The following is a 27,688-nucleotide window of genomic DNA, read 5'->3' as shown; positions in this document are numbered from 1 at the left end:
GCTGTGCAAAGTTTATTAACTAAGACATGTGCATGTGCTTTTTAAGGCTTCTGTTGGAGAGAATGTGCAGAGAAATCTCTGTGGTGTTATCTCTTTTCAAGAGTGTGGCACTTTAAGGAGATGTTAAATGTAGGCATTTGGATCCTACTCTTCAGACATGAAGTAAATCTTTAGAAAGGTAATTGAGATTTTTGGTCTGTAATGGTGATCTAGGTGGTTGTGAGTTCAAAACAGCTGAAGATATTTCAATTATTTGCTTTTCTAATTGTTGTAGCTGAAAGTAATGGTGGAAAATGATGCTTCTGGCCCTGGTGTGGTGCTTGAAACAATAGAATAGGGATCTTGTCAGTCTTTTAAAAAGCAGTAGCCCTGATCCATAGGCCTTGCATTGGTTGTGAATTTACAGCATTGCCACCTTGCTGTAGGATAGAGTTTGGCTGACGGTCCAAGAGAGATTCTTACAACTTTTCCTGGCAGAAGAAATGCTTTAACATTTGTCACTTACTTCAGTTCAAGGCTGCATCCATAAATCTATTAAACTTGCAGTTCAGGAATCTAGAGACTTTGAAATGTACCCAAAGATTATCTCCTGTCCTTCCTAGAGCCCAGGGTAGGGTCTGGATCTGTGTTTCAAAGCACAAAGTAACAGCTCTTTCTGGCCTCTCACACTGCTGAACCTGCTGCTCCACTGGATGAGGAGTGGGGGTGATGTGCTCATAGGCAAAAGCCTTTTTATGCATGGGAGCATGAGATGAGCTGTTGTGAAAGGGTTAATAAAACAAAGTACATTTGGAAGGTGTTAACTCCCACTAATGCCAAGGAAAACTCTGACTTACATGCATGGCCTTGTGGTTAGTCATCATTGATAAAGTTCAAGTCTGGATTATAACAAAAATATTGGCTAAGGTTCCTCTGACATCATTTATGTGCCACGGTTTCACCCGTGGTGTTGTGTAGCTGCTGACTGGCTTTGCCACATCTTGTTACAAGACTCCAAACAGGAGGCCTTTGAAGGCAGTTACCACAAACCCAGCATTGCACTTTATTCTTCAGAAGTTCATTGCTGGGAAAGGTCAGGCTGAACAGAATGCATTTGCACTTGATTTAGGTATAGATTTTGATGTTGGTTACCCTCACATACCAGAACCATGATAAAAGAAACACTCAAAGAGAATTAGGAAAACAACCAAGCTGGAAACAGGGGGACATGGGAGTATTGCCTTCATTACTGCACTGACCACAGCAGGGCAGCAGCCTGCCAAAACATGAAGGCTTAAAATTGTCAAGATGGGCTCTTGCTCAGGGCATCATGAATGGTAAATGTGCAGTTCATCACTTTGTGTGGCTTTTTCTGCCCTCTTATCTGGGTCTGTTGTAAAGTCAAGTTAAAATTTGAAGGCTTGAAGCAAATTCTGGATTTTACATGGTGGTCAGTAGAAATCTTAATTCCAATGTTGTGTACACATGTTGGAAGGCCAGAAAACTTTGGAAAATTCTTGATCCTTAAATATCCTCTTAGAGCTCTGACCATGGGAACACTTGCATGCAACAGGTCAGGTGCAGAAATGAGGATTGGGGTAGTTAGAGTAGCCTGTAGCTGGGAAAATAAAAAGCTTGCAATGAGAAACCACACATGTGGAAAAGGCAAGGGGTTAAACCACAAGGAAAACTTAATACTCAGGAACAAGATTGTGAACATGTGCTGGGCTTGCTTTCTGTTCTAGACTTTTCTGTTTCTTGCTTGCTATTCTAGAATTTAAGACTTCATTTATTAAGGGTTTGAGAGACTCTTATTTATAGTGACCTTAGCACTCTTAAATTACTACATTTAAAAAAAATGCTTCTGACATTGTAGAGGGAGAAATTAGCAAGCAACGCGCAAACACCAAAAATGCAAGTAGAGGCAGTGATTAAACCCCATAATTCCCTATCTCTTAGTGCAAAACGTGGATTAGGGTGTGTGCTAAAGCCAGTTTTCACATCAGTGAAACCGAACAGAAGAGCAGTGGAGCACAGGGACTGCTCGGAACGCCCCGGGATCTCCTGCAGCCCACCACGAGATGGCAGCAGGGGCAGCTCTGCCTGCGTGCAGCTGGGAAGTGCTGCTCTCCCGGGATCCCGCACAGAGCTCGAGTGCCTGCACCTACAGGCAGGGTAGGAATGCAAAGCTGATGGCCTGTAATTAAAAGGGGCCGTGTGTCAGGGCTATTTCAGAGTGATTATTTTCCATGGATTCCGTAAAATCCGGATGGTCAGTAGCTGGGGAAAAACAGTGGTTTTATAAATGGTGGTTCTGAAGAAATCAATTTGAAAAGCAGGAAGGATGCTTGCAAGTCTAAAGCATTGGATGTGTGTTAATTAAAACATTGTACAAACTCTTAATTTCTTCAGAGTTCGCCAGCTTTTATAGTTGCCAGCTGTGTGGGGAATATCAGAGACAAGGCAAAAATGAGTGATATTTATGTATTGTTAGTAACAATAATAACAATGAACATATGATTTGCAGTCAGAAAGTTATCTACAAACACTTCATGTTCAGCTAAATAATGCATCCATGATTACTGAAACCAAATTTTGTTTGTAGGGTATCTGGGAAGGCATCTGTCACTGCCTGGCTCTTAAGGTTTGGGCTCTTCCATTGCTGCCAGGAGCTGCTTTGTGATGATTTCTTTCCAGCAGTATTACTTGTAAGGAATGTCCTTGAAGGGCTGTGGAGTGGAAATAGAAAATACACAACTGTTTCTCACTTTTAGCACCAGAGAAATCCCTTAGAACTCCTTTTTGACATCTTCATATTGCTAGGACCGAATGCGACATATTCCAGACCATTCCCCTCTGTGTTTCAGGAGTTAGGTGCTGGACAAGGAAGATGGGGAGCTGTTGCTGGGTGATTTAGTGACAGTAGACACAGTACCCACAGTCTCCACTGCCTTGACCAAGCTGATTTCCAAGGTCTATGTGAGGAGGTAGAATGAGGAGAGAAGAGGCAGGAGCAGTGGGTAAGGATCAAGGCAGGGGTTATTTTGGAGGACTTGACGCATACAAATGCACAGGTACCTGATGGAGCCCATCCAAGATGGAGAGAGAACTTGCTGATGCCCTCACAAGGCTGCTGGGACATCTTTCATGAGCATGTTTAATGGAAATTCCATTGGGAACTAATGGAAATTCCAGGGAAGTTCCTGGTGGCTGGAGGAGAGCAAGCCTTGCCCCCTTTCTCAAGCAAGGCCTGGGAAACAATGAAGGGCACTGCAGGGAGCCATCCTTGCTTCTGTGCATGGAAAGTCGTGCAATGAATCCTCCTGGAACACGTTTCTGGGCACATAAAAGAGAAGTGGTTGGGAATGGTCTGTATAAATGTATGGATTTCCTGGAGTCAGCCCCACCTGCCCACCAGGATTGCCCTCTGTGATGAAGTGACTGAACCTGTGGATGAGGAGAGAGCAGTGTATGCTTTTACCTCAGCTCAGCAATCCTTTCAGCACTGTTAGCCACCCTGTTTTGATATCAAGGTTCAGGGTGTTGTGGGCTGGGCTCAGCACTGACTGATGGCCTGGGCTCAGAGGGAGTGGTGGTCCTCAGTGGGTACCAGGCTGACTTCCAGGCAGAGTCTGGTGACAAGGGAAAGGCTGCAGGGTCTCACCTGGCATCCTGAATATTTTGCCAGTGACCTGAAGGTGCCAACTCAGTGCACCCTTAACATGTTTGCAAGTGCCATCATGCTGGGGAGAGCCAGCTGGTGAACTTGGGCATGGGGCTGCTGGAGGAACAGGTCAGTAGGGGCCCATGGAATTTTACAAGGACAAAGGCAAGGACCTTTTTGAAATCAGAAGTTTTCTTTAAAGCAGCTTAGAACTCCAGCAGAGCTCTGTGGCTTAACTGGGGGTCAGGTTTGCACTCATGCATGCCAGAAGGTTGCACTGGACCATGGTGGCTGCCCAGAGCATGCCAGGATTGCATTGCTGGCTCCAGCTCATGAGAGATCCAGAAACAGGAGCAATGGCTTGTGCAGCTGATGTGTTTTAGGGGGTTAATCAGATACCTCTTTTATATTTTAGAATGTGTGAAATGCTGCTTCCCATTTCAGAGGAGTTGATTGTTGAGTGGGATGTCAAGGAGACAAATGGTGAAGTCTTGCAGCTCAGGCTCAGATGTTTTAAGTGAACCATGAAATAGGTATTGTACCTTGTGTGCAGAAGGACAAGGGGCTTTGATCTTTAATTATGAGCTGCTGCCCATGAATGAGGAATAAATACATTACAAGGCTTTTGCAGTTTGGTTTCCAACTGATCACCTGCCAGAAGATTCTGCTACTTTAATATCCATACATGGATCCTGTGAAATAATGCCCTGCAGAAGAACAGACCTCTACCTTGGTTTTATGGTCTAGTGAAGGATTTCGTAATTCAAAACTCCTCTCAGCCTGAGCAGCATCAAGTGACTTTTTTTCCTTATCTGGCAATTACATTATTAATTTCAGAACAACATTAAAAGCCTGGCAAGTGTAAGTGTTGTGTTCCAGGGTGAAATCTGTCACTGTTTTTCACAAACCTGAGATGTGAAAGGGTTGACAGCTGCAGGAAGATTTGTTGATGCTTTTTTGCCTGCTCTACTGAAAATGACAGCGTTTTTTGCCCTTTCAAATGTGGTCACCACCTCATTTTTGGCTTGTGTCACTACACTGAGGTGACAAAGTTCCCACTTTCCAGTAGAGGGGACAGCCTGATGCATGTGGGGCACGTGTCTGGATTTCAAATTCACTTTTTGATATTTTCATGTTCTGTTTACCCAAAGTAATCCAAACTTCTCTTGACATTTAAACAACAATCATGTATTTTGTAGGCTTTAAAAATTAATTTTTGAAAGAGTAAATGATTGGATTTTTAATTTGTTTCGCTATTTCTTCCCCCCACCCCTTCTTCCTGATTCTGATTTATAAAGCCTGAGGAGCCTTTTTTAATGCTCCTGGTAGTGAATTCCTTCTCTAGCAAAATGCCTTATGGAAGAAGGTATAATTCTTTACTGTGAGGCTGTTGAGGCTCTAGAACAGGTTGCCCAGGTAATTTGTGGATGCCTCTTCCCTGGAAGTGTTCAAAGCCAGGCTGGCCTTGAGCAGCCTGGTCTAGTGAGAGGTGTCACTGCCTATGGCAGGGGGTTGGAATGAGATGCTCTTTGATTTCCCTTCCAACCCAAACCATCCTATGGTTTAAAATGTCTGTATTAGAAGCCAGTCAGTGTCAGTCCTTGTTCAGGACAGGGCTGCCTGGCTGGATACCTAGCCACTGTCTGTGGTAGCTGCAGAAATCTAGGAATGTCAGTATGTGTTGGAGGACACAACCAAGCAAGGCATCAACAGTTTCCTTCAGAATGCTGGATCCAGCAGGAACCAGGGAGGAACAGGAATGGGAACAACACATGCAGTGCAGGGCAGGGATTTAAAACACCTTTGCTAACACCTGGGGCTGATGCCATTGCTCCTGGAGCATAAGTTGGAAAAAACCCAACTACTGTAGTTTTGTTGGACCTGAATTTTGGTTTGTGAAGCTCAGGACTTCTTTCATGGATAGGAGGATGCTAGGGACTGGAATTTCCCAAAGAGTGGCACTGCCAGCTGGCTCCTGAGGGGCTTCAGGGCTGACACAAGCGGCTGCAGCCTTGAGGGAAACACTGGGAGGCTGCTAGTGTCCCAGAGAAGGGGAACGTGGTGGGTTGGAGCATCCTTGTCCAGAGCTGCTTTGTGCCTTCTTTAACACAAGGGAAACTCCAAATTGTCAGTGCAATTTTTATATTTCAGCTTTTTATTTTTATTGATTAACAAAGCAATACCTGACAGAAGGCCACTATACTCCTCCATTGGCACAGTCTTATGTTTTATGTCCCACCATTTCTGTACACGTGAGAAATCAGGATATATTTCAGAGAGGAGTAGAGGATGAAAAGAGCTAATGAATTACCAAGAGATTGCCTTAGCAGTTCACACTGTACAGATGGATGAAACCACCACACTGTCCTTTCAGCAATATGGTCCATGAGGGAGACTGAGCCTGCTAAAAAAATACAGATCACCACCCATGCTGCTGTGGACTTCCTCTGCTTTAGTAATTATAGTATTTTCTATAGAGCAAGTATAGCATACACACATCATATATATATATATATATATATACACATATATATATACATATATATATATATATACATATAGTAAATATGGTAATTTCTAGCTCTTAAAAATAAGGAAGAAGTTGAGCTCTCATGAATACAGAGCCAGTTTCTTACACTTGTGAATACTGGGACTTTCAAACCACCATGGGTGGCACGGTCAGGTTTCTAAACTCTTCCAGGCAGAAGATTACCAGAGGGTTGGGTCACCCTGTGGCTGTGTAGGAATGGGGGCATTGCAGTGTGGAGGCTGCAGGGCCAGTGTGGGTGTCTCCCAGGCTGTCTTGGTTGCTGCTAGGAAAGCTGTGCTGCTTCAGGTTCCTTTCTGCAAGATGTAAATTGTCATGCTGGCTTCTTTGCAAAATGCCTGGAGCCTGACGAATGAAGTTGTTTATTGTATCAGGAGCAGCATAAAATCATAATGGCTCTTGGAGGGAATTTTTAGAAGCTGCATTATCCTTTGAAAGGAAGATGAAATACAGAATTATGCCAGATGCTCTTAAGGATGTAAATACCCTCTTTTCAGGCAAAATCGTTAAGCCCAACTTTCATAAGCTTTACTTTGGCAGGGTAATGTGAGGGAAAGTGGAAAAGCAGACAGGCACGTTCCTCCTTCCTGAGTTCCCTGCATAAAGCATTATGTCATCCAAGGCACTGGTTTATGGAGTCCCCAGCAGGGATGCTGGGTGTCCTGGAGTCACCACTGCCTGTCCCATTGCTGCGTGTTTCTCCTCCTTTTAAGAAGCTGCTCCACAAGCCTTTTGTGCTGTTGTCTATTTTTTTTTAATTTTAAAATTGTGTAGTGCTTTTTTCACAGGCATCTCATGCTTCTTGTAAGGCAGCAGAGCTCCTGTGGGGATGCAGGCTCTGCAGTGCTGTTCCTGTGTCCATGGGCCCAAATCTCCTCCTAAGCAAGGTCCAGGTGTTTGTTCTGCAGGAGAGTGCACTGTCCAGGTGTGAGAAGGTTTGTAACTGGTTTTCCTGGAGGTTTTCCTGGAGCTGTCTCAGAATCCAGTCTGGTTACCAAATGAGAACTGGCCTGTTTTGTTCAAGCCAGCCTGACTCCTCTGGAGCTGCCATGCAGGCTGGGCTGCAGTTGTCTACTGGTGCCCCAGATGTCACCCTGGCACTGTCCCCAGCTGGAGGCAGGGGGTGTCTCACATCGTGGGACAGTGGCATTCTGAAAAACCCTGTTACAATGGTGCTTAGGAGACCGAATCTCCCCTATCCATGCTCTCCTCCCACCTCCTCCTCACCTGCAGAACGCCGTTTGAACCCGGGCAGCCCCTCGGGAGGACAGAGGGAGGAACTTTTTTGTCGAAGCAGCAGGGCAGGGATATTATCGGGCTACTCTATGGCAGGGCAGCGCCTGCAGACCCGGGAGCATCCTCACCTCCAGGCAGCAGCCCCGAGGGCTCGGAGAAATCCCTGCTTGCGTCAGCACTAATTAGCGCCGCTGAAGGACTCCTAATCTCATTGTGAGCAGCTGTTTGGGGTGGTGGGGGCAGCGTCGGTCCTGTTGATACAATATATATATACATAATCGCAGAGTGGGCATGCCCAAAAAGCACGCTTAAAACCCAGAGTGTTTCTAGAATATCTAATCTGGAGTTTAGGTTGTGTTCTTACTTTGCACTGTTAAACCTGTTAGGCTTCATGCAGTGACTCAGCAGGTACTTTGCCATTTGTCTGCAGGGAAATGCAGCAACAGCCTGTTTGCTGCAGCCCTGCTGCTGGTTTAATTTCTGTGGTATTTCAACAGCTCAGGCCAGTATTCCAGATGACATTTATTTGGGTGATAGAGTCATTTGTCATTTGTTCAGTATTCTGAACACCTGAAGCAAGGAAGATTTTGTATCTTTTCAGTGCTCTGTTCCAGTCTTTCTCCCAGCTGGCACTGGGATGGAGTCTGTGAGGCAGCTCCTCAATGCTTTAAAGAAGAACTGAAATGTTATTACTGCTCCAGCATTCATATGCTGTAACCTAGAAGCTCAGCCCTTGCTCCCCCCGGATTAAACATGCTTGCTTTGAGATGTCCCTGCATCTGCAGTGGTCAGAGGGAATCTCTGGAAGCAGGGAGCAGACGTGACTCATTTTGGATGTGTGTGGATGCAGCCGTGCTCAAACACATGGTGACACATGCCCTGAAGCACTGGGAGCAGAGCAAATTACAAGAAAACCATTTCTCTCTGACTGAATTCCAGCATGGATCTGAATGACAAGAAAACCATTTCTCTCTGACTGAATTCCAGGATGGATGTCATTTGTGTCACTGCCCCTTGCACGGGCTCATGAGTGCCCCAGCTTCGCCATCCAAACCTTTCTGAAAAGTTCATCTTTGAAGTGCTATGGCCAGCAATGCAGGCTGTGGGGTCAGGGGCAGGAGCAGAGCTGGGACACTCACAGAGCAAAGTCACTGCCCAGCAGCAGGACCTGGAGCTGCTCACAATCCATCACAGGCAAAGGCTTCACTGTCAGTCATTAGCGTTTGTTTTGAGTAAGTGAAACAAGAAATTAACATACTCCTGAGCAGATGGGTTGGGAGACAGCATTCAAGGAGCTGTCACCCAGGAGCAGGAAGCAGGGAGACACCTGTGTCCCAGGAGGCTAAAGCTGCTGCCCAGAGTACTTTTCTGAGGACTCTCAAGCTGTTGTTTACCTGCAGCAGAGCAGTGGTGACCACACTGGGCTCTACTCTGGAGCATCTCTTCTGCAAGGATGTGTGTGAAGGGGTCCCCTGAGGCAGGCACAGGCAAGTTCTCCAAGCACTACTCTGCCAAAATTTGATTGGGGGGGGAGGGGGGTTGGTTTTGATGTGTTACCTGTCTATAGAGGCTGTGCTTGCCCTGAGGTTCAGCAGGGTCAGCCCCGAATCTTTGCATCCCACCTGCCTCAGCATGCTGGGACAAGACAGCTCTGGCTGTATGGCTGTGTTTGCACTGTCAGGATGAACCACCGTGGCTGACATTCTCCTGCTCAGTGCTTTGGTCCAGGATGACTGAGAAGGAGCCTGAGGTGCCAGTGAGCTACACTTTAAATGAGACATGTGAAGAGGAGAGCAGACAACCTGTGCTCCTTGCTTTTATTGATGTGCCTTGAGAGGTTTGTTTCTGACAGAGGCTTCTCTAGGCTGCAGGGACTCATCAGGATGATTTTCAGCTGCTCCCATGTGGAAAATGTTGGCCCGAGTAATCCCACAGACAAGCAAATGGTTTCAGTTTGCCCATTTCCAAATGCCTCAGTTTGAGCAGAGCAGGTAGGTGAAGGAGATGGGCTGTGACTAACTCTGCTTTCCAGATGGTCCAATTCATCCAGGTCACTCCATGTGGATAATAAAAGAGATAAATGGGAATGCACTGTCTATACATCACATCAACAACAGGGTATATGCAGTTACAAGGAGCAGGGTTCAGGTCTGGGCACTTTAATTGCCATTCCAAGGAACCCTGTTTGATGTTTTCCCTGTTTGAAAGAAGTATGGCCAAATACCACCCATATTCAGGAAGGGTTTGATTTGGGTTAAAAATGGTACATGGAAAAAGCTCTTGGAGTTGTTCTGCCTGTCCTGATGCAAAGGGATTGAGGATTTGGTCTATTTACCCTTTGAAAATAAAGACTGGGAATTTAAAGAGTAATGGCAGATATTAATTTATTTGAACTAAAGGAACTGAACGGTGCAAGAACAATTGGCTGACTGATGTCCATGAATACCTTTGAGCTACGAATGGGAAGTCTCTGTCAGCAGGGAGGAACTCCAGGACTTTCAGCTGCTTTCTGGAGCTCTATGAGCTCTTCGCTAGCAGCCTCCGGACCTTCAGCATGAAACCCTCATCAGATACCAGTAGTGTGTGAGATGAGTGACTGGGCCTGATTCACTCAAGTCCCTTCCAGTCCTTATTTATGCATCCTTGGGATTCTTATACATTTCTTATGAGAGACCTTTCACATAAGAGCAGGGCTGGGCACCTGACTGCCAAGCAGTGATAGAAGGAGCCAGAAGATACTAGCACAGGCCAAAGAGTTGGGACTGTCTGGGAAAGGTTTGAGAGCAGTCCCCCAGCTGTCTGTGTGTCTGTAGCTATCCTGCATTGCCCTGGGTCTGACTGTGCTGACCTGGCACTGATTCTGGAAGCATCTCCCTTGGCCTAGGGGTGGTCATGCCCTCTGGGCAGCCCCATGTGCTGTGGTGTTGCAGGAGATGGGATCATGATCCTGCTGTCTCTGCCTAACACTGCAGCCAGGCCTCACAATTGTGGGACATTGGGCGGCAGTCCCGGTTCCCAACATTGGGCAGCTGTGGGCACCTGGGAGCACCACAGGCCCTGTGCTGCCTTCAGCTGAGGGATGTGACCATCAGAGTGCTCGGCACAGGCCCTGCCACTGGACACTGCCGTCTCCACCAGGGATGTGTGTGCAGGAGCTGTGAAGGATGGTTCGGCTTTCGGTCCCAGCTCTGGTAGAGCCACGTCGAGGCTGGAGGGCTCTCACACCCCTGGCCTGGGTGAACTGGGACCATGCACTGTGGCAAGCCAGTGACTGAACATGGGAGTGCAAGGCGTTTTTCTGCACTCCGAGTGCCCCCTGCCCACCCCCTGCCAGCCGCAGGGGCCGCAGCGGGCGGCGAGGCCGCGGCCCTGAGGGGACGGGCGCTCCCGGCCCCATGGCGGGCAGCCATGGCAGCCGTGCGCCGCCCGGCACAGCACGCCGGCCAGACCCGGGCCCGGCGCTGGGTGGGAGGCGGCTGATGTCAGCGCAATGGATCCGTATCTGTGGCAACCGCGATAAATAAATAAATAAGGCGCGCGTGCCGGAGCAGGAGGCGCACAAGCCGCCGCGCTCCTCAGCACAGCCCCGCCGAATATCCCTTAAGCGGCTTTAGCAGCCGCGCTCCCGTTTGTTACCTGCGCGTCTGCCGCTGCCTCTGAGCGTCCGGCCCCTCGGCGGGAACCCCGGGAGCCTCCCCTTCTCTTCATCCCTCCCTCCTCCTCCTCGTCCTCCTCCCTCCCCGGCACCGGCAGTGGTTCGCTCCGAGCAGCAGAGCTCGATGCGAAGCCGCTGCGGGGCGGTGAATCCCGGCCGTGCCGCGCAGGGCCGGAGGCGGCTGCCCCCGGCGGCGGGGCGGGTCCGGCCGCAGGCAGGTGTGTGAGCGCCCGGCCCTGCCCTGCCCTGCCCTGCCCGCGGCAGCCGAGCCATGCCGGCAGCGCTGTAGCCGAGCCGGAGATGGATGGTGTCAGCAGCAACAGGAACATGTCTTACAGTAGATGGAGTTACAACAGGTATCGTCTGTCTTGTTCTGGTTTGTTGTTTTCTTTTTTTTAATTATTACTATTTTCTTTTCTTTTTTCCTTCCTGATATTGTAAATCCATCACGCTGTTTATATAAACCGAGATGGGGAGCCTTCTTCAGGGAAGCAAAACCCTTTACTGATGCTGCTTTTCCATTCTTGGGACACCCTGTGTTGCCAGTAACTCCAGCAGCGGTGTTTGATGATATTTAGCAGGTGTTTTTCTGGAAACCGGGGCGGGAGTTTCACCCTGGGGTGGGTGGCCAGGCTGGGGGTGCTCCCAGCCCTGAATGCAAATGTTCCCCAGGCTCTCTCCTCTGAGCAGGGTCTGAGGTGCACTGATCACCTCAGCAGTTGCCCAGACTTCTTAAAGGTGGTCTGTAGGAACTGCTGCTCAAAGATTTTAACAAATATAAACTAAAGCTTGGGAAATGGAGGTGGCAAGGAGCCAGGATGTGGCTAAAGAGTGATGTTTTCGAGTAAGCACTGTGTGCAGCCTGGGTACCACAGAGCTGAGCGGGCTGAATTTGGGAATATTTCAAATTCGAATTTGAAATATTCCCACTGTGTTTCAAACCAGCATGCATGCTTTTCCTCTTCCTGGAAACAGAAATTTATTGCAGCATTAATTTTGTTTTATGTGAATCATGGTTGTGACTGACAGGTTCTTCAAGCCTGCATCAAGAAAAAAGAAAAAGGTACAAACTTCATACTATTTTCATGGTGTTTGTTTGTGTGTGGGGGGGGGGGTTCGTTGTTTTTTCTGTGTAAATGTTACACCTGAAATACTAAGTATAAGCAGTGTTAGCATCTCACTGAATCACCACCACAATATTCTGGAGAAATAGCCCTTGGAAGTGGTTTTCAGGGGTTAACCAGGTATTCAGCACTGCCCACGCTCCCTGGATGCGTGGGTATGTATGTTTTATATGTGCATCTAGAGAGTTTCACTCATTTTTGGTGCATTCCCACTGCCTTAGCAGTAAAAAATACAGATACGGTGGTGCCAATGGAACAATATTTTCTTTAAAAAGGAGGTGTATGTGTTTATGTGTATGTAAAACTGAGTTATACAACAAGCTGTGATTTTATGGTGCATTGTCCCATGCAAAGGATTCTTTCCATCTGATGGCACATGCTCAAAGAGCAGCAGTGAGACCCTGAAGAGCTCAGTCTGTCCCATGCAGCCCAAGTTTACAGCAGCTTCAATATTCTTACCCTACAGTAAACAACCCAAACATTTCACAGAAACTCCTCTTGGAGGTTTTCTCCTGGTGCTATCACATTGTGATCTAACCTTATGTATTACTTGCAATCTATCTCTCCAGTTTTCAGTCTTCCTGACCCTGACAGAGAAGTCACTGATGAGTGCTCATCAGCCTTCACCTGGGAACATTCTGCACTTGTGTGTTCACCCTGCTTGGCTCTCCTACATCATCTTGGGGCACAAATACAATATTGCAGTGCCCAGGCTGGTTTTTTGGTGGCCAGTTCTTGGATTTGGGGGTTTTTCCTTATAAATCTAACTATGTACTGTACATATATATACACACATATATTTCAGTGCTGTGAGGATGAGGAGTCCTTTGAGGAGTCACGGCTTTTACTCAGTCTTCTTCTGAAAATCAATGCAGAGTTGCTCTCTTAGGCTGAACCTGCGCTTCCACACCCATCTTGTGCCCTGGTTCCTGGCAGGAGAGGAGCTAACTCCCTTTTATCCCAAACCCTGGTGGCTTTTGGATCATGTCCCAGCTTTGTTCTCACTCACCAGTGGCCACAGGAGTCCCAGTGGCTCTAGGGGTGGCAGCTCTGTGGCAGAGACATGTGGGACAGCCCTGTGAGCAGCCAAGCACTGTGTGAAGGCCAATGTCTTTTTCTTGTGAAAAAGAACACCCAGGTACTCCTCTTGTGTTGGCATCCATGAATCAGCATTGCAGAAATAGAGGGACAGGGCCAAAGGAGCAGGTGCTGCCTCCCATAAACACAATTACATCCATAATTAAAAAAGAAGCCAGGTATCATCTATTAAATTAAACTGATTAAACAAAGGGTTTGGCCTTTGGACTCCATAAGATGCAGGCAGGGATTTTTCCCCATGGAAATGAGGGGAGTTGCTGTGTCCCTTGTGTGTGCAGCTGGCAGGTATTTTTCTAATGGGATTTATTTGACATTTGTTGTGTATCTCAGCATTTGGCCTGTGATTGTGGTATTCCCTTAGGCTTGCTGCCCAGGATATCCACAGGTTGTTCCTGCAGATAATTTGTGCAACCCAGAGCAAATCCAATCACTTGGGAACTCGGAGTGAGGGAGCCCTGTTGAGCACAGCTCCCCTCAGCTGCTCTCCTAACCAAGGGGGAGCTTTTCCCCACTCCCCACCCCAGCCTAGACCAGTGTGTGTGTGAGAAAGAAGCAGGTACAATTGGAAAAAGCTCTTAATGATCACATTGGCATTTCCACAGCTGGCTCCAAAAAGTTGGCCTTATCTTGTGCATATCTTTGCTGTCCTCCCATTTTAGTGCTGTTGTAATTCCCTGGTCATTCTGAACATTGCCAGCTGAAAGCACAGGACCAGCAGCAATTTAAACAACAACTGGGGATATTTTGATTGTCCTAGGAACACTCAGGAGCTCTGGGTTCAGATAGTTAACTTCTAGAGTAAAAAAATCTTCTCTTTCACCTTCTGCCCTTGGTGACAAGCTGTTTATTGGACAGTTTATATTCAGTTTCTGTTTGGCTTCTTTTCCTCTTGAGCATCACACTACGTGCTCATTGTGCCTGTGGTCCCTGGGTGTGCAGAAACACTCATCTTCCAGAGCAGAGTGGAACTTGTTCTCCTCCAGGCTTCCAGTGTTCAGTGCTGGTGCACGTTTTGGCAGCTGGGCTGGTGCCCATCAGCACTCTTGCTGCCTCCCCCCAGCTTTCTTTGGGAACCATGCAGGCCTTTGCTCTTGGAGATGCTTGAAACCTCCTTGTGTTGGTGCTATCTGCTAGTGGAGGTTTTACCCAGTGCTTCTCAGGTGGAAATGAAAGCTCAGAGAGAAGAGTCATTAATATGATAGGAAGGTGAAAATGGGGAACAGTCTTTGGCTGGTATGAAGATCCATTCTCATGAGCTGGAACACCTGAGTCCTTCCTAGCACTCGCAGCAGCTGGTGACCAGATTGTCAAATGCTTAAACCTCAACAGCACAACCCAAATTTGACCACTGGAGGTCAAAATGGTGCTCATGAAGGCTTGAGGGAGCTCTGATAACATTCGTGTAGTTGAATTCAGTTGAAGGCACAGTTTAGGACAGTGTGCAGAATTCAGTCAATCCATGGGCACAGAAGACCTGTTTGAAATCAAATATATGAGCAAGTACTGCAGAATGGGAATCTGCAGTCCATATTTGGAAAAACTTCAAGGAATCAGTGGTTCTCCTTGATTTTGCAAGGTTTTTTCATGAATCACTGGACTGTGCTTAGCTCTCATGGCTAGTCTAGAAGGATTTCTTCAGGAGCAGCAGAAGTTTTGCAGAAGGAACATGTAACCTTTGCATCATACCCATGCCTGAACAAAGATTTTTTTTTTTTACCAAAAAAGCCAACAAGCCACAGCAAAATGCCAAATATGAAGTCATCCCTCCTTTCTCACATCTCTTCCTGACACCAACACATCCATAGTTTTCCACCCTTTTCTCTCTCTGTTTTGTCTCCAGACTTACTCTCTATTTCTTTCCTGGAGGGCTTCAGTGCAGCCATCCCAACCTCACTAATTACCACACTATGAGTGATGGAGGTTTTATCCACCAGCATTTGGAAGTATATTTTGGGAAACCTACTTTCAGGATGTTTCAGCTGTTGGAGACAGCTTGAAACTTTTTTCCACTGATCTGTATCTTTGTTCTATTCTGGATATCAGTGTTGTTTTTTACTTCCTTTTGAAGCTGCTATTTCTGGTTTTGCCTTTTTTCAGCCTATGTTAAAAAGCTGTGACAGTGCATCTGGGTCATGGAGTTGGAGGGTTTCGATCTTAGATCTTTGTTTTTGAAGGTTTTTAAGACTCCTCTGTCTTGATTTTTCTGGGACGTGCTTTCATCAATGAGTAAATAGGGCTGTCCTCCAAACTTCATCCAAAAAAGTTCTTAGAGAAACTTAACTTTCTTTTTCCTTCTCTCCTTTGAAGTAGCATCTGTGAAATCCTGAAGCATGTACAGGTTTGCTGCAGTGAGTGCACTTTAACTACACCAAAGAGCAGCTCCTCTCTATTTGCAGCCAAGCCACCCTTCTCTCCTCTGCCTTCTTGTGTCTTCAGGCGTTTCCTCCTGGATGAGGTTCCTTTAAAGCTGTAATCACTGGACAAAGAATCTGGGAGGACAAGAAGAGAAAGTTGTTCTGCGGGTCAAAAGGAGAGATAGAATCAGCCAACCCTCAAGTGAAGCCAGAATAAAACATTCCTGTAACAGATACAGAAATCTTTATAAGGTTATCAGTGTTGTGCATTTAGTTTGCTGGAATTAAGTTCTTTATTTTTCTTTCATGATAAAGCATTTTAATTTCAATGACGTAGGAGAAGCTAGAGTTTGGGAGTGATGTTTCTTTCCTTAAACCAAGGCACTAGGAATGATCTGAGGTGAGTTCATGTGCATCCTCCTATGCTCAAGGGTGAATGTTTTGTGTTGGTTGGCAGCACATCCTTGGAGTGTGTGAATCCTCCAGAGACTTGCGACAGCCTTGCAGAGAGGTGTGAGAGAGAAAACTTCAGCTCCTGCTTCCCTGAAGAAGAAATTTTAAAGCTTCTTAAGCAAAAGTAGCCTGAGAATATAATTTAAACCTACTGGGCTCACGTGTAGCATGACAATCCTAATGTAAGAATTTCTAACAAATGTAAGAATTTCTTCACTGAAAGAGTTGCAAGCACTGGAACAGGCTGCCCAGGGAGCTGGCTGAGTCTCCATCCCTGGAGATATTTAAAAGCCATGTTGATGTGACACTTGGGGACATGGTTTAGTGGTGTACTTGCCAGTGCTGGTTTAATGTTTGGCTCCATGGTTATTTCCAACATACATGATTCTGTGGTTGGTGCTTGGAGCAGTAAAGATCACAGCCAGCAGCTCAGTAGTGAGAGTGAAGGGTAAATTTTTAAAGGAAAGTCAGTGATACATCTGGTCTTTGGTTTATCTGTAGTGATGCTATATATCCAGGTAACATAAGCTGGGAATTTTCAGTAAGAAGGAGAAAATCACTTGAGTCTTAGCTTGCAATAGAAATTGACACAGAATATATACATCTTTTGTCAGTATGGTTGTAGACCTCTGTTAAAGTTCCAAGGTCTCTGCAAAGCTTTGTGCTTAAATCCTGCCTTCAGGTTGTCTCTTGAACCATAAAGATAACTCAAGCATTTTTCAGGATAGAAGGAGGAATAGGAAAGCAACAAAACTGTCTGTGAAGAGTGATGTACCTCAAGAAATGGCATGTGATGTACCACAAGAAATGCTGCTCTGGGTCTCCTATTAGCACTTTTCTCTTTCCGTGCTCTGTGGTCTCATCGCCGTGCAAACGCCTTTTGTTACCAGTCTAAAAGACATGTTAAGTGCCTCATCCCTGGTGCTGGAGCATGGAATTGTCACTCTCTGCTGTGCCTGCATCCATGCACAGTGCAGGGAAGATAGAGCACTGCAGCTCTGAGCTATCAGATACTCTTTGTGCTCTCATTGCAGCTCTCAGCGTTAGATTATATCTGAGAGAAAAACCAACCACGCCGCTCATGATCTGCATTTTCATGAAAAGAAAACCTTTTCTCTCTCCAATATGTAATTTGTATGAATGCCACTACTAATGGAAATATGAGGAATAATGTTCATGGCTGAGCACCAACAGAGATGGTTTTTCCCTTCAGAAATGAGTCAGGACAGAAGAGCCATCCCAGCTGTTGACACAGTGGGATGTCCATTGAGATGACCAGGCTGAGTTCAGCCAGCAGCCACCTGTGTTTGTAGAAGAGGGATGTTAGCCAGTGCTTGGATATATCTGAAATGCTTGAATGCTGAGGTCAAGAGCAGGGGAAGATTCCAGGAGCTTGTATGAAAACAAAGATGCTCCCAGAGGAGTACAGGTCTTTGAAGAGCTAATTGTCAACAAATCAGCTCAAAATCAATTTCAAAAGTAATTCTTAAGTTGTAATTTGTCTCTAGAAGTATACTACATAGGTGATTAGGCAGGTAAGTCACCTTGCTTGAAAAAAACCAGCATTATTTCTTTATGAGCTTGCTGTGTTGTGCGTTTGATTCCTTTTATCCTGCTGGTGCTGTGGTGTGTTAGGGTCTCCTATTACTGTGACAAACTGCCACACTGTGTCAAACATCCAATTACTTACTTACCTGTCTAGTAAATGTGCCAGCTCAAATTCCTCCACCAATTTGTGGGGCCTTAGGGAGACAAGATCATGCCTAGATGTAATTCCAGAAGCAGTACTCTTCTGTTTTGGAAGCAGTCCAGTTTGTTTTGAAGTTTCATTGTTTCGCACACCCCCAGCACCCTCCTCCTCCACGCTGTGCATTTCTGCTGCCTGGGAACACAAAGGGCTGTTTGGAGGGTGGAACAGTTCCTCATGGCTCCTCCAGGCACAGATGTCATTGATATTAATGTTGAACTATTGATCTGTTCTTGGGGAATAGTGTGCAAGCTCACCTAGATTCACTCTTGTTTTCACAGAGTTTGCTGGCAATCCTTTAAAACATATTTCTCAAAGTGAAACTTTTCCAACTTGAAAATCCTGCTTGAAAATCCTGCTCAAACATCTTCTGCTGGGACTTCTGGAATATCAAAGCCAGTTCCTTACTGTGGCTTTTCTAGATATACTCTCCCAGGTTGTTTTGCAGAGCTGGCTTCCAGCTAAAATCCTGCTGGAAGCCAGGGAATTTGCTGATTGGTGAAAGATGCTCCCAGAGAGCTTTCTGAGGAAGGCTGTGTAAGGGAGAGGTCTGGAGGGATTTGGCAGGAGCTGTCAGTCAGAGAGTCAGTCCAGGAGAGGCTGGCCCCACACAGACTGTTTTGCCTGTTTGCAGGATGCTGTGGTTTCTAAGAATATAGCTCCTTTTTTGCTTCATTCCTCGCTTGAATTTTGTTCTTTTTTAACGCAGTACTATTGAAGTACAGCTGAATGAGCTTTCCCAAACTGAAGCTTCTGCTTAAAGTTAGTTTATCCCTCCATGATATTTATTTTCATCTTAGGTAGGAATAAATAAAAGTGCTCTGCTTTTTAGTATAATTTGGCTGGATTTAGGAAGAATAATGAAACTTGGGCTTCATAACAAGGTCTAGTGGAATGGAGTTAACATCTGGATTGTGAAACAGTGCACTCAGACTAGAAAAGATTTTGTTGGTAGGAAGGTGCAGATGAATCAGAAGCAAGAAATAAAGAGAGGGGCCAGTAGGGAAACTGGGAGCTGTTCATTATTAAACAATCAGCAGGTGAGCTGATTTTTATGTACATGTGAGGCAGTGCTGTGACCAAGAATGACATATGTGGTCAGTGGATTTGGTTGGGTTTATTTAGGTGGGTCGGAGTAAATCTCAGAGGAGCTCAGTTGCACAGAGCAGATTTCTGGAGGGGAGGAAAAAGAAGCTTTCTAAATAATGAATAGTTTATAGCCTTGTCTTACTAGCAACAAGTGAGTAAAGGGTAAATGCTGAGAGGGAGCTGGGAATCAGTGGGATTGGAGCTGAACTCCAGTGTGTTGTGTGAACAGAAGATTTGAAGGTCTTGGCAGTAACTTTCTTTCCATGGCATTCTGTGCTTCAGCAGGCCTAAAATCCAGACACTGATGGGTAAGTGTCCCCTTCTCTTGGAAGCTTGCTGTGGTTTTCTCCCCAGCTGTGTTCTATGTGCACAGATACCCTGCCACATTTTCCCAGTAACTGCATCACCCACATCACAACCATTTCAAATTTCACTCTCTTTTCACCTTCACAATATGCTATGTACACTTTTGTTTCTCTCTGGCACACTTCCTTTTTCTTCTCACCTTCCTAGAAATCCCTTGCATGTATTTACTTAGCAAGGATTTTGAAATTCAGCGTGGGTCACTCATGCAAGAAGCAGAGGAGCCAGCCTGGGCTATGAACCCTGTCTGAGGCCAAAGCCCACTAAGTCCCTCCTTACAACCCTTCTGTTCTTCTGCTAATCACAGTAAGAGGATTACCTCCAGGAGTATGGGATGCTGGATACTACAGCCAAAGGTGTTCATATCAGAGTCTGGGCTATTTTCATTCATCCTTTTGCAAATGCAAAATTATTCCTGAAGCAATGCGTGCACTGAGGTCCAAGGGAATTGTGCTTGGAATGCAGGTGTATGAATACCAGGGAAAGGAGCTTTGAACTAAAACATAAGAACTAGTTTAAAATCAGAGCTGAGAATGAATGTTCCAGACTTGTTGAAAACCAGAGATTTTGATTCCATTCTCCACTTGTAGTTGTATTACACAGATGTTGTTTGCTCTCTCTTAAGAAAAATAATGAGCAACCACAGAATAATATACTGGGGTTTTTTTGATGTCTGAATTATAGTTCAGGTGAAGGTGCACTCCTCCCATCAGCTCTGGGTGCAGGTGAGCTGCTCTTTGCAAGAGAGCTGAGGCTAAGCCACAGCTATTTATGTTCGTAATTTTCGGAGCTCCTGGGGCTGAGCTTCAGACTGACTACAGGGATTATTAAATATATCATCTCAAATATGGCATCATTAAGTGCAAATATATTGCTTTTTGCCTCTGAGACTGGGAAGGAAGGTGGTGATATTTTCCTGATATTTACTGTCTCCCCTGGGCATCAGGTCTTGGCTGCCAATAAGGCAAAAGGCCCTGCAGCCTGCAGCTCCACTGTTTGCTCCTGGGCAAGTGAGGCCAGGATTTGTCCACCAGGCATCCTCCTGGCCAGGCTGGGACTGCAGGCATCTCAAATGTGCCTGGGAGGGAAACTGAAGCTCAAATGTGGTGATCTAACTCTGTTTTGTTCACTGTCATGTCTTTATGATACATTATATGCATTTGATTCATTCACTGGCAAATCTGCATGGACTAATAGGTTGTTTTAAAATGTAATTCAAGTGAAATACCTGCAAAAGTAGAAGCATTTGTTTTGCTTATCCCTTGCAGTGAGGTTTTCCTGTTGTCTTGGATGAGCTGTAGGTTTGTTAGCATAAAGCAAAGTGATGCTGAGCTAAGAGTCCAAAGAAACCTTGCTCTAAGTGTGGGAGACAAGGATCTGTTCCCATCTTGGTACACAAAAATGCACTTTTCTAGGTGCAAGTTTCATTGTTAATTAACAAGTGTGAGTGCTCTGCAGTGCTTCTCTGCCATCCTGTGTGGAGCATTCCCACCCAGCCTGGGGAATCTGTGCTGTGGAACAGCCCTGGATTGTGGGTGCAGGGTGAGGCTGAGTGCAGTTCCTGCTATGCTAAATTCTCTTGATAGAGGAAGGTATGCATATATCTTTGACTCAAATTGATTTTTTTGGCATTGATGATTATCTTCCTGCTAAAAATCTCTTTTTGCTTTCACCTTGCCCCTGTTGACCTGTGGGATCATATCCATGCTATGAAGTATGTCCCTAAATCCCTTTCCTGTGATTCTTATGAAAAGAACAACATTGCAAAGAATATTGTTTTGCATCTTATCCTTTACCTTCCTGGCTGGTTATTTGGTCCAGACTTAGGCACAAAGAGAAGCTGCTGATATTTTTATGCATATATTCTTCTGATGTACTGTGCAGCATAAAAGTGCTTGTGCCTCCAGTAGCAGTGTGATGCTCCAGCAGTGGTGTGAGCCTCTGAGTGTATTTGAAATTCTGGCTTCTTTACCAACAACTGCTTTTTTCCTACAGTTGCAATGTCCAAGTTTACCTTTTTGATGGTATCTCAGTCACAGTGCAGCTGTACAAAAATTCTGAATTCTATGTACAGTAAATGAAGTATGAATGTTTCAATGTCAATGCTGGAAATATAGAATCTTTTTTTTTTTAAATTAAGTTTCTCTTCACCACTCTTGTGTAGGTAGTTGGCAAGTCAGGGTAGATGACTTGGATAAGAATAGGTACGGAGAGAGGGAGTAATAAAACAGATTATTTAGCTGAGAACAATACTAGAGCCCTTTAATGAGCCTCTTCTGAAATATCTCAGATTGAGTCTTTTAATATGGTGCAGAAATTATGCAAAAAGTTTTATAATGATACCTGAATTGTGTCCACAAGTACTGTCAACTTTTTTTCATGCAAAAGTTACCAGAGGTCTTTAAGTTATAACTTGTGTACTTGTATTATGACTTAGGCACTGTCAAGTTTTTCTTGCATAAAATACAGCAGATTTATAACTTTTTTTTTTTTTTTTTGAGGGGGGACAGCTGAAAACCCCATCCTTGTGTAATGAACTATTCAAATATATGCTCAGATCCTGATGTCTGTGATATGGGGAGACTCTTCTTAAATGTTTGTTAGTCTGACTTAAAATTCACCTTTGCCTGGATGCTGTGCATGAGGCTTTGCTAAATGAAAGAAAAAGAGCACAGGTGTCAGGGAAAGGTCTCACTGTAGAGGTGCTGATTGTTTAAATTTGAGTTCAGCTTTGCTCTGGTTACAGCCTTGTGGGCTGACATTTAACTATAGCCTTGTGCTCTCTGCCCTGGCCCCAGATGGGCTTATGAGTACTCCAGTCTATGGATGTAAAAAAGAAAACTAATCTCTAATAGAAGACACAGAACATGGCTGAGGAAACAAGAAGTGTTACCCAGCATGTCTTAGGGAATTGGATTGCTGACATCAACCTGGCACCCTCCATCTTTTGCTCACCCATGTGTAGGAGGGATGTTCCTTGTTGGGTGTGGAAGGGGGAAAGTCTCTCGAATTAAATGTGAACTTCACTCCATGACACTCCCCGAGAGCTGCCAGGGTTCTCCTTGCTCTGCCATCTTGTTTGTTCTGTGACTGGGAACTTCACCTTTCTTTACTGCTTTTCAGACACCCTCTGGATATTCTAGGAGATTTTTAGGGCCACTAGATGAGGTTTTTATTAACCAAATCCATATTCTTGTCCCTCGGTCTGGAAAGGTGTTGGTGCAGGAAATACAGGAAGTTTAGAAAGGTGTTTTGTTTACTTCCATCTCTTTCAAGTCCTCTCCTTTATATTCTTTTTTTCTGCTACTTTACTGTCTTGTCTCCTCTTTCCAGTTTTACTGCAGTTACATCCCTGGTGATGGACCATAACTAAAAAACCCAAACGGGTATTATTTTTGATTCACCTTAGCAGTGGACAAGGCTAGAGAAAATGAGGGAGGATCTTCACAGCTTTTCACTTCCCTTAGCTGTTTCATGAAGGATGCAACTGCCTGCTGTATTAAATCTGTGCTGTCCCGATAGTGCATTATCTGAGCATTGGCCAGAGAAATAGGAGCTGCTATTTTGAGGTACTTAATCACATTCTGAAATGTTATTACTGTGTGGTGGTTGTGCAGTGAGAGCACAGCTTTGCAGAGCTGGAAGCCTTGCATGTGCAGTGGTAGGTGAGCAGCCAGGCACCCCTGCAGCACAGGAAAGCCCAGCTGAGCAGATGGAGAGGAGCCCTGCCAAGAAGGACGTGGGAATAAGGGTAGATGAGAGGCTGGACATGACCCTGCAATGTGTACATGTGCACTTGCACCCCAGAAATTCCCCACATCCTGGGCTGCATCCAGAGCCCCGTGGGCAGCAGAGTGAGGGAGGGGGTTCTGTCCCTCTGGGGTCTCAGCACAGGAAGGACGTGGAACTGTTGGGGTGGGTCCAGAGGAGGCCACCAAGATGATCAGAGGCATGGAGCACCTCTTCTGTCAGAAAAGGCTGAGAAAATTTGGATTGTTCAGTCTAGAAAAGAGAAGGCTTTGGGTGACCTCACTGTAGCCCTCCAGTGCCTGAAGGGAGCCTGTAATGGAGAGGGACATTCTCACAAGGCCATGTAGTGACAGGACACTGGGGATGGCTTCAGAATGAAAGAGTTGTCATAGATTGGATATTTGGAAAAACATTTTTACTGTGAGGGTGCTGAGGCACTGGCAAAGGTTGCTCAAAGAAGCTGTGGATGCCCCATCCCTGGAAGAGCTCAAGGTCAGGTTGATGGTCTAGAGTAAAGTGTTCCTGCCCATGGCAGGGGGGTCACAACAAGATGATCTTTAAGGTCCCTTCCAACCCAACCCATTCCATTTCTTCTGTGATTCCCCATATAGGAAATGATGTGGGTAGAGGTGCTGATGTCCTGCCTTTCCTCTCCCCACTCTCAAAATACCCCTACCCGAGAGGGGCAGAGGGAATGGGGAATCTTCCTCCCAAACGTGCATCCAATTCCTACTCGTGACTTCAGCTGTGCTAAGCTCACGTAGCTCCCCTGCCTGAAATCCTGCACTTGCATTCCTTTTTTCACTCTACCTGCCTAAATACATCATATTCACCTGCCTTGCTCAGTGTTGCAAGACATAATTCCTTCCTATCTTTAATTAAATCAATCCCAAAGCTCTAATTAATGGAATAAGCACACCTTTCTATTTGCTGACTTAAGACACTCATCAGAAACAATATTTTCATCTCAATGTGAGGTCTCTTCCCAGGAGTTTGCATCCTGAAACCCCCAAATTTCAGGTCTAGGATGCCCCAAATTCCCAAATTTGAGCTCTGGAACCCTGAATTTCAGGTTCTGACCCTTCAGATTTTGGGATTCTGACCCCTCCAGTCTCCTGAAATTTCTGCTCCCTCAATTTGGTGTCCACACCCTCCCATGTCCTCAAATTTAGTGTCCTCAAATTTAAGGTCCAAAACTGGGTGATTTTATAGGGCCCTGGACCTCCCAAACCCCCCAAAATTTGAAGTCTTGACCCCGGATTTTGGGGTTCTGATCCCTCCAATTTTCTGCTATCCCCAGAGCCCCCCAGTTTGGTATCCTAGCTCCCCCCAACCCCCAATTTTGGGTTCAAACCCCTTCAAACCCCAAATTTGAGCTGTTGAACCATGAATTTTTGGATCCTGACATCCCAAATTTTGGGGTTCTGACAGTAGTGTTGGTGGGGAGGGCAGGCAGCTTCTGGGACATGTCACAGCCATCGCTGGGGCTGCTCAGCACTCTTTGAGGCAGAGCTGCCTGGAGATTTAGGAAACATCTCTACAAAAAAGGACTGTCCTTCACCCTCCAGCTGCTGTGAAGCTGTGAGGAACCCAGTCTTGGGCAGTTTTCCTGCAGATTCCCCCCATTTTGGGTTTTTATGAGCAAGCCCCCGAGTGGCTGTTTGGTTACCAAGAATAAGTGTTACCATGAAGTGTTACTCCAGAGTGCTCAGTCACTCAGCACTGAGCCCCTGTGGCAAAAAATAGCTTTATGTAGATTGCAGGAGGTACTGAGAGGAAGCTGAATCCCCTGGGGCTCTTGTAGGAGGGGGAATGAAAAGGCTTTTTTGTCCAACTATGTCATACTCATGCAGTCACGCCGAAGCGCAGAGGTGCACTGCTCCTTCTTCTCAGAGGCCTCCAGATGCATTGTTTGTCTCCAAAAAACAAGATAGCTGGAAATCATGGTGATAAATGACAGAGCAGTCTTTCCTCCCTCCCTGCAGGTCAAGCCTTTCCAAAGAAGAATAAGGAGGCTGCTAACATGGGGCTGGAATTTCTTCCTGAAACCTGCCAGATCCAGAAACTTTTTTTTTTTTCCTCACTCAGTGCATTTTTTCCCAATAATAGAAACTGTCACCTGTAATTGAGACTATCACATTGAAAAGTGAGAATGGTGCAGAAGTGCACGTAATTTAACTTATTCTGAGCCTGCTCATCCCCCTTGCTAGAACAGACAACATTTTTAGTAACCCTATCCAGTCCTTTCCAGCCAGCTGTAGGTTTTCCTATAAAATAAAGGCAAATCTCCACCACTTAAACTGCAAGGCAAAGGGAGGGATGGTGGAGTCTGGGTTGCCTCCTTCAGTATGAGCTATGCCTGTTAGCCTTAATGGTCATGGAGATTTGCCTTTTTTTTTTTTCTTTTTTCTTTTTTAAGCATGAGACAGCAAGAGTGCAGGTGGATGATGCTACATCTTAATGTGCCATAGTGGCCCCAGCACAAACCTCGATTTTTTAAACATGTTTTTGAAAATGTTGTTACATACCTTGGGGTTTGTGTCCAATGGTTTGCAGGTGGGATTTGGATAAGCAATTTAATACACCTGTTACTGTGTGTAACTGCATCAGATTTGGCTGACTGATGTTGGTAAATTGCCATTCCTTTCCTACACCATGTACTAAAGAGCTGAACAGATAAAATAGCTGAAACAACAAATTTTCATGGGTTTATTACCACTCTGGTATCGATGACCCAATAGAGGTTTTTTACTATTCCTCCACAGTGTGCAGATTTAATAGAGTACCATTTTCTTTGTTGAGGTTTCAGTGTATTTCAGATTTCCAAGAAATGGCCCTTGAACTCCAGTTCAGCACTGGCTGCATTAAAGTTGTTTGTTAGTAAGTCATAGTTGTTTTTTACTAAGTCAAAGGGTGGAGGATAACTCACATTCATCTTGTAAACCCTTTTGATTTTGCAAATGCAAAGGCAGAAAACTTGAAGCAGACAGAAGGAACATGGCATTTTATTCAAGGCTTGGTGGCATTAACAAAAAATGCCACTTTTATCATCACAAAATCATTGAGATGCTTCTGAAATACTTTTTCAGCTCCTAGTTTCTCCTGTGTGGAATGTGAAATGGCTTCTGTTATTTTTATAATCTTTTATCATAAATATGTCTGTCAAGTCACCTGGAGCTGTTTGCCAGATATACACATTAATGCTTTCTTTGGTGTTTAACAGCAAACTGATGAGATGCTCATTGCTTTACTATCACTAATTAGGTAATTGCTTCATCTGGGAGATGTGTTGCTTATTTTTCAGATGCTTGATTTTTCAGGTGAGTTGACTTTAAATCCGGGTCACTTGAGTTGACTTTTTAAAACCATAGTTGAGTAAACAAGTTTGCAAGTATTGGTCCTATTTTTTATGACAAATTTCCCATCCTGTTATGATTGACCTGTGATTTAGGCAAAGCATCAGTCTGTTAAACAAATCCAGGTATGTTTTTAAAATTCTAACTGTGGCATATTTTGAGTCAGCTTAGTTGATCAATCTTCATAAATCTTGATATAAAAAGCATATTTAGGATTAAAAAAAAACAAACCTCCAAAACCTAAGTTAACAAGAGCTCTAGCATTTTAAAGGTATAGGAAATTGATAACACTTGGCTGAAGGCTGAAAAAATCCCAATCTCTTTAGAGGAGCACTGAAATCCCTCGGTCTCCTGAAAATACTGCATGCAGCTCTCCATGTGTCATTCCTGATGTCATTCTCCTGTGTCATTCCTGATCCTCTGATAAAGAAAAGGTAAGCCTGATACTTGCACACACAGGTTGGAAAGGAGAAATATGAAAATAGGCACAAGTCCTAATTGAAAACATCCCAGTCCCTCTGTCTGTGACAAGCAGGGCAAGTGATGTGGCTGATGCAGTGCTCGGTGGCCTGTGGAGCTTGAGGTTGGTTGGTGAGATATCTTGCTGTGTTCAGCTGGCTCACAAAATGGACAGGAAAATTATTCATTTAGGATCCCCCAATTCCTTGTAAGGGAATGGCTGAGCCCTGACAGCCCTGCTGGTCAATTTGTAGTGGACTTCGGGGCAATTAAAAGTGACTTAAACTGAGCCCTTACATCCAAATAATGATGAGCAATAATAAAAATTGTGGCAAGTGAAGCTAAGCTAGAAGGTGACAGCATTCCTAAGTTCATAAGAAAATGTTTCACCAAGCAGCCTCTTGCTCACATTAAACACACAGAGGCTTTAACATCAGAAGCTTCAGTGAGTTTGTGGAGTCCCTCAAGAAATAAGGAAATTTCAATCCAAAATCTCCATTGCAGCAGGACAGATCTATATGAAAGCAGGGCCATGCTGGAATTTAGCAAAATTTGTCAGAGTTTGTAAGAGAGCAGAATAAACCAAAAGCCTTCACCCCAGCTCCAACCCAAATCATCCGCATCCTTAAAACAGTTAAAATGCACTTTAAAATGCAGAGAGATGGTCAAGCAAAATGAATGGGTATTTTATTTAATTATGATTGCACTGCTTGAAATACATTGGGGAAATGAATAATTAATATCGTGGAAGACTGGCTAAATTTGGAGGGAAAAAAGTTCAAATATTTTCAAGGGCCTATAAATTAGTTTAAA

General features: G+C 45.1%; 1 protein-coding gene across 5 annotated transcripts in view; it reads left to right on the top strand.

Moving 5' to 3' along the window:
- The first annotated feature begins 11,232 nt into the window (after window positions 1-11,232).
- Window positions 11,233-27,688, top strand: part of TUB (TUB bipartite transcription factor) — a 135,554-nt gene continuing 119,098 nt past the window's right edge. For 3 of the 5 annotated variants that reach the window (XM_066551874.1, XM_066551872.1, XM_066551870.1), the window contains exon 1: window positions 11,233-11,438. In XM_066551874.1, the coding sequence (XP_066407971.1) occupies window positions 11,383-11,438 (56 nt within the window). In that variant the 5' untranslated portion in view covers window positions 11,233-11,382. The remainder of the gene's footprint in view (window positions 11,439-27,688) is intronic. The other 2 variants (XM_066551873.1, XM_066551869.1) reach the window with 1 other exon arrangement.

Source organism: Molothrus aeneus, chromosome 6 (genome assembly GCF_037042795.1).
Source record: "Molothrus aeneus isolate 106 chromosome 6, BPBGC_Maene_1.0, whole genome shotgun sequence".
Classification (NCBI taxonomy): domain Eukaryota; kingdom Metazoa; phylum Chordata; class Aves; order Passeriformes; family Icteridae; genus Molothrus; species Molothrus aeneus.
The sequence above is the reverse complement of the archived record's forward strand: the minus strand, read 5'-3'. Positions and strand labels throughout refer to the sequence as shown.